General features: G+C 37.2%; 1 protein-coding gene across 1 annotated transcript; it reads left to right on the top strand.

Moving 5' to 3' along the window:
- Positions 1–2,375: 2,375 nt before the first annotated feature.
- On the top strand, positions 2,376–6,316 carry olfcn1 (olfactory receptor C family, n1). Its single transcript, XM_077194051.1, has 6 exons — positions 2,376–2,518; positions 2,614–2,899; positions 3,013–3,843; positions 3,949–4,161; positions 5,193–5,316; positions 5,403–6,316. Exons 1-6 carry the CDS (start codon positions 2,400–2,402, stop codon positions 6,314–6,316), a joined length of 2,487 nt encoding a protein of 828 aa, XP_077050166.1. The 5' UTR covers positions 2,376–2,399.
- The last annotated feature ends 995 nt before the right edge of the window (positions 6,317–7,311 follow it).

Below are 7,311 nucleotides of genomic sequence, written 5' to 3'. Positions count from 1 at the left end.
CTGCTCTCGCAGACTCTAGGGGTATTTCCCCTATAAGCAAAGATTGTTCTTGCTCCGGCTTTAACTTCTTGATATTCGGCAGCGTTGCCACAACGGACTGAATGGCTTCGCTCGCATCTTTCTCCACTGCCATTACTGAACTATTACTCAAAATAACGCACAACATCAACGTCTTCATTCTCAGCCTCTCCCTCTGTTCGCTGATTGGCCCGGTAAAAAATGTATCGGAGAAAACCAAAGACTACAGCACAATCCCAGACCTAGTACTGAAGGAAAAAGAAAATTGAGCAGAAGTACGTAGGAGGGCGGAGCCAGGCTAGTGTCACATTAGCAGAATAATGAGCTGAGAGAACGATAATGAGATCGGCTGACACCTCTCTCTTTTTTTATTGATTACATAAACAGAGAATATTTAGTCTAATTTAGTTTTGAGTTAGATATTTTAAAAGTACAAACTTAAATGATTATAAAGATATATTGCTCATGCTTGGGTGAATAGTATTCGCTGAGTTTTGTTTAAGTTTAGAGACGTGCTCCAGAAAAAAGGTTAACGGAGATGGAGAGACAGAAAGCACACCCTGTTTATTTTCCTTATTTTACAAAAGCACAATGTTTTATTCTGATTGTAAGTGGACACATAAAAAAGTACATATTCAACAGTTTATTTTTTTATATTTCTTAAGTCTGTATGACCAAAAATGACAGAGTATATAAGTCTATTTTCTGATATGTGAAAAAAATAGAGCAAAACACACCGGCGCGTTTTTCAACCCCAGAGGGTTAATGATGTCTTTACTGCCTTTCTGGGGCTTGAAAGTGGTAGTTGTGTAGGCTGTCAATGGAGGGACAGAAAGCTCTCAGATTGCATTAAAAAGATATTAATTTGTGTTCAAAAGATGAACGAAAGTACTTAGTAAATAAGGGTGATTAATTAATGACAGAATTTTCATTTTTGGGGGAACTATCCCTTTAACATACAGTATACACATTTAAATGTATTAGTAATTAAACTAAATTAGCAACCTTTTTCATAAATAAAATTGCTCAAGTAAAACATGTTACCTTTGAAAAAGCTCCTGGGACATCAGACTGACGTTGTATAAGGCAGCAAATTCAGTGACAAAGTTGAGGTATGAAGTCACACACCTGACCCTTGAATAGTCAATATCTTCTGAGTTCACCTGAAATTAATAAATATAAGCAATAATGTAACCTACAATACAACAGTATTTCAATATAAAATGTAATCTAAAATACAACAGAATAAATGATTTACAACATAACATTCTACACTACCTAAAAACAATCTTTGAAGTGTCAAACTTTTGTCCACATCAGCTGCTATTCTTTGCAATTCAAAAGCTCTTTTTAAAGCATATATGAGATCAACATACACTCCCAAAAAATGCATATTGCATGCTTAATATACAGTATACAGTGGCTACAAACAATAGAATGTTATTGCTCTCGACACATTTTTTTTTTCATTTACATGTATATGTAGGCCAAGGTTCTAATTATAGCAAGAGATCTATTTATATGGTACAGTTGAACACAAGTGAACATATTTTGCTGTTCGTTAGTCATTTCAAAAGATACAATAGCAATCGTTCGCATTGGGCTACTTGCGTTCTCTCGCAAAACCTGTTGTGAGTTCAGACAAACACTTCCTTTTTAATGTCCTCCTGATAGTGTTTCAGACAGCTCCATGTGTTAACAGTGGAGCGGTTCATAGAGTTTTATTTTGCACTTGAACTTAAGTATAGAAATATGGACAGAGCTTAAACTCTTGAACTGAGCACTGACTGTATTTCTTTATACTTAAGTTCAAAATAAAACTCTATGAACCGCACCATTGTTAACATACGTAGCTGTCAGAAACACTGCCAGCGTGACATTGTGTCCAAACTCACAACAGGTTTTGCGAGAGAATGCAAAAGTTTTGCGAGAAAACACAAATGTTTTTGTGAGAGAATGCAACATTTTTGCAATAGAACGCAAAAGCTTTGAAAAAAAATATTTCCTCCCATCCCATATTTTTTCCACCACCATGTCCCTTTAGAGGCTCTGTAGGATTTTCAATTCTCACAATTACTCATATTATTATTCTTTATTCCTACTTACTATAAACCACTATAAAAAGATAAAGTACTTTATGTATACATTTACAAAATGAGAACTGTGCACCCTTATTGCTCTACCAACTCACCAGGGAAAACCTTCAAGTAATAATGGACCAATGTTCGCTACTGGTAGAAGAGCTACTGTATATAACAGAGGCATAACTCTTATGCTCTCTGAACCACCACTCAGCCATGGGAAGCTTTCATATATTGCTATTTTGCACTCTGCTATACATGTACACAGGCTCAACATGTCAGCTGCTCTGTAAATTTGAAATGCCTAGTATTTTTAAAGCAGGGGACATAATGATTGGAGGAATTTTTCCCATTTTTAATAAACAAGAAAATGTAAATGCCTCTTTTGAGAGAAAAATGCAAAGGATTAATTGTACGGGGTAAGTTCAAAATCATGTTTGTGACCTACGTGTCTTATGATAGTATTGCCAAAGTTCAGGCATGCATTGTTGTTCTTGTCAAATTTATTGAACAGATTTGACCTACGTGCCTTCCGCTGGACTCAAGTCATGATGTTTGCAATAGATGAAATAAACCAAGATGAGGGTTTGCTTCCTAACATTTCTTTGGGCTATAAAATAATGGATTCTTGTGCTTCGCCCTCTAATGTTTTGCGTGCATCTTTCACACTGGTGAGTGTGCAGAAGGAAGAGGAATCTACAACTCAGTGTAATCTTCCTCTTACAGCTCTTGTAGCTGAATCAGGATCATCCCAGTCCTTAGCTGTTGCTGGAACACTTGGACCATTCAAAGTACCAATGGTAATGGTAAATTTAATTAATCCTGCAATGTAATTGCATTTAAGTGTTCTTGATCATGTAATAAATCAATTAACGGTTTAATTTATATAATGTTTTATTTTTATTTAATCTAGGTAAGCTACTTTTCAACATGTGCATGTCTGAGTGACAGAAGAAAATATCCATCATTTTTTCGTACAATTCCAAGTGACTTCTACCAAGCAAAAGCCTTAGCTTCTCTTGTAAATCGATACGGATGGACTTGGATTGGAGTTTTGCAGTCTGACAATGATTATGGAAGAAATGGGATTTCCGCCTTTACAAAGGAGGTGGATAAAATGGGAGTTTGCATTGCATTTGTTGGCACAATTTTAAGAACATATCCCCAAAGTAAAATCATTGAAGTTGTTGAAATGATAAAGCAATCTACGGTAAAAGTGATCCTGGCTTTTGTACCAGAGGGAGATCTCTATCCCCTAATGAAAGAAATTGTGAAACAAAACATCACAGGAATCCAGTGGATTGCAAGTGAAGCCTGGGTAACTGCAGCAAGGCCCTCTACCCCTGAAATATTCAAGTCTTTTGGAGGCACAGTTGGATTTGTGGTACGAAAGATGGCTATGCCCGAACTTGGACCTTACCTGAAAAACATCAGCCCTTACTCTCCTCCACAATCTTCTTTTTTCAGTGATTTTTGGGAAACAATGGTTGGCTGTAAGCCATGTCTTAGTTGTGAACTACTACCATCTGCAAATGTTACACTCAACAATCAAGTGTGCACAGGAGAAGAAAAACTAAATTACACAGAAAAATTCTTTGATGTAACACAAGTAAGAGTAACATATAATGTGTATCAAGCTGTGTATGCAATTGCATATGCTATTCATAAATTGCTGTTTTGTGAAAATGACAAAAATAATGTTTTGAGACAGTGCCTAAATGTATCCCAGATAACTCCTAAACATGTAAGTTGTTTAATTAATTAATTTAAACATTTACAAGTCATAATTCAACAGTTTAATTGCATTATACTTAACTATATTATACTTCATTCCAAGGTCAGTGATCAGTTACAGAGGGTATCTTTTGTAGATAGATATGGAGAAAATGTGTTCTTTGATGAGAATGGAGACCCACCTGCATCCTACGAGGTCATAAACTGGCAGCTAAGAGAGGGGGAGGTTCAACATGTAACTGTGGGCTACTTCAGTACATCTACAGATGGAACATATAAACTTACAGTCAAAGAGGACAACATCAACTGGATCACAGGAAATTCGGTAGTATATACTTAGTATACTCACTTAGTTATATATATATATATATATATATATATATATATGTATATATATATATATATACATACATACATACATACAGGGATCGGACGATGAAACTGAAACACCTGGTTTTAGACCACAATAATTTATTAGTATGGTGTAGTGCCTCCTTTTTTGGCTAATACAACATCAAGTCCTCTAGGGAATGACAGATAGAAGCCCTGCACTGTGGCCAGAGGGATTTTGATCCACTCCTCTTGCAGAACAGCGGCCAGGACTCTACGTGATGCTGGTGGAGGAAAACATGTCCTAACTCGCTAATCCAAAACACCCCCAAAGTAGCTCAATAAAACGGTCACTGTGCAGGCCATGGGAGATGTTCAATTTCATGTCCATCAAACCAGTCTTGCCATGTATATTTATCTATTATTATCTTGATACACACCACCACTTTCAGGGTGCACATGGTCCTCAAGCATGGTTCGGCAGTCCTTGGCAGTGACTTTACAATCTAGCACAAGTAGTGGGCCTAGGGAATGCCATGATATTTCAGCCCAAGCCATCACTGATCCACCCCTGCGCTTTACTCTGGGCATGCAACAGACCGGGTAGTAAATTTTTTGGGGGGGTTTTCCACACCGTAACTCTCCCGCATTAAGGAAAGACAGTGAAGGTGGACTCATCAGTGAACAATATATGTTTCACATTGTCCACAGACCAAGATTTTCAATGCTGGCACCATTGAAACCAGTGTTTGGCATTTGCACGAATGACCAAATGTTTTGTATAGCAACCAGTCCATGAATGCTTACCCTGTGGAGCCCCTGAAGAACCTTGCTAATTCAACCTTCTCTCTGCTCTTATAGATGGAATGTAAAATCAGTGACGATTGGTCACCATGCCACAGATATATGGGCATTAAACCGCCAAAAGTATATTGGCCAGTGTTTCATTTTCATTGTTCAAACCATGTGTGTGTGTGTGTGTGTGTGTGTGTGTGTGTGTGTGTGTGTGTGTGTGTGTGTGTTTGACAGATACCCAAAGCAGTGTGCTCAGACACCTGCCCAAACGGTACAAGAAAAGCACAAATAAAAGGACAGCCTGTTTGCTGCTTTGACTGCATCACATGTGCTGATGGTTCAATATCAAATAGAACAGGTACACTTAACCATTTATCTGCGCTACATTTATGTATTTTAAAGGTCGTAACATGCACAATTTCATATTTTTTATGTATTTTATAGGAGCAGCAGACTGCACACTTTGTCCTGAAGAATACTGGTCAAATGAGAGACGAGACAAGTGTGTCATGAAAATGAAAGAGTTTCTGTCATATACAGAAACAATGGGGATTATTCTGACTGCTCTGTCACTCTTTGGAGCCAGTCTTACTTTAGCGATTATGATTGTCTTCATACACTTTAGAGAAACACCTATAGTGAAAGCTAACAATTCAGAGCTGAGCTCACTACTACTTGTTTCACTGTTCTTTTGCTTTCTTTGTCCTCTTACATTCATTGGTGAGCCAACAATGTGGTCATGTATGCTACGTCATACAGCATTTGGAGTTACTTTTGGTCTCTGCATTTCTTGTGTTTTGGGGAAAACCATAGTAGTTGTTACTGCATTTAGAACCACTTTACCAGGAAATAAATTGGCTGGAAAGTTTGGGCCAGTACAACAAAGAGTCATTGTGTTCTCATGCACTGCAATTCAAATAGTCATCTGTGTACTATGGCTTATAATAAACCCACCATTTCCAGAAAAAGTTCTTAAGTATTACAATAAAAATATAATTTTAGAATGCAACACAGGTTCAGATGCTGCATTTTATGCCGTTTTAGGATATATTGGTCTTCTTTCAGCAATCTGTTTGATTTTGGCATTTTTAGCTAGAAAGCTACCAGATAATTTTAATGAGGCCAAATTCATCTCATTCAGTATGCTTATATTTTGTGTTGTCTGGGTAACATTTATACCTGCTTATATCAGTTCACCTGGCAAGTACACAGTTGCAGTAGAGATTTTTGCAATATTGTCTTCTGCCTTTGGCTTATTGTTATGTATATTTGTGCCAAAATGTTACATTATTCTCATAAAACCAGAGAGAAACACTAAAAAACACTTGATAGGCAAATTGCAAAAGGCCAGTCTTTGAGGTAGCTACATGATACAAAAACAGTTGGATGTTAATGTTGTGTCATTATTTGCCAATACCTGCCCATGTATTTGTGCATTGACAAGAAGAGAGGGGAAAGGGGAGCTATTAATGTAATATTAATAAAATGCCTCAGTATACCAGAGGTTGTAAAAATGTCTGTAATTCAATAAACAATGTTTCTGATATTATGAAAGTACCTGCTAAGTTCACAATGATGCATGTGATTTAAACATAAATGCTATTTAGTGCCCAGACCCCAACCAGTATTAGCAAATTGAACAATATTACTCTTTTTTTTTTGTCAGTGGGTGATGGAGGTGTGGTGCTTTATGTTGTCATTTTAACAGCATAATTTGGAAATAAACAAACATTACAAACATTTTTTTTTGATTTATTATAATGTTATATTCTCTGCAAGAGAGAGAACCTATTCATTTTAAAATATATGTGTGTACGTGCTTGTGCGTGACGTTTCAGGAACATATGGGACAGGACCTCTGACCTTAGGGACGGTCAGTTTTGGCCAGCTTATTTCAGTACCAGTTTGTGTCTTTAAGTAGAAACTGAACAGCAGTAAGGACCTTATCTGGGTGGGTGAAAGGTACAGCGGGTGAGCAGGAACCTTGAAAAGAGTATAAAGGCTGTCTCATATCTTCCTGTTGGGTGTCACTCTCTTGCACAGCGTAACTACTATGTTCTAGACTGGACCTATTTTTGCAAGAATAAATACTTATCTTTTTATTAATTTAACTCTGAGTGTCTCTTACGTAGTGATGATGTTTCACAGAATTTTTGCCACAACAATTTGGTGTCAGAACAGTGGGATTCCTTGGAAGTGGATTCGGTTGCTAAGACACGATTGGCCAGTGGCGGTTTTTGGGCGTGGCTTAGCGAAGGGTCAATTGGGGTAACTGATGCCAAAAAATTGGGTTCAATAAATCAAGGAGTGCGCAGGGGCTCTTGAACGAAAATCTGATACCTGAATAGGTTGG

The sequence above is a fragment of the Siphateles boraxobius genome, unplaced genomic scaffold (genome assembly GCF_051911475.1).
Source record: "Siphateles boraxobius isolate OS27281-9 unplaced genomic scaffold, OSU_SipBor_1 31, whole genome shotgun sequence".
Taxonomy (NCBI): domain Eukaryota; kingdom Metazoa; phylum Chordata; class Actinopteri; order Cypriniformes; family Leuciscidae; genus Siphateles; species Siphateles boraxobius.
The sequence above is the reverse complement of the archived record's forward strand: the minus strand, read 5'-3'. Positions and strand labels throughout refer to the sequence as shown.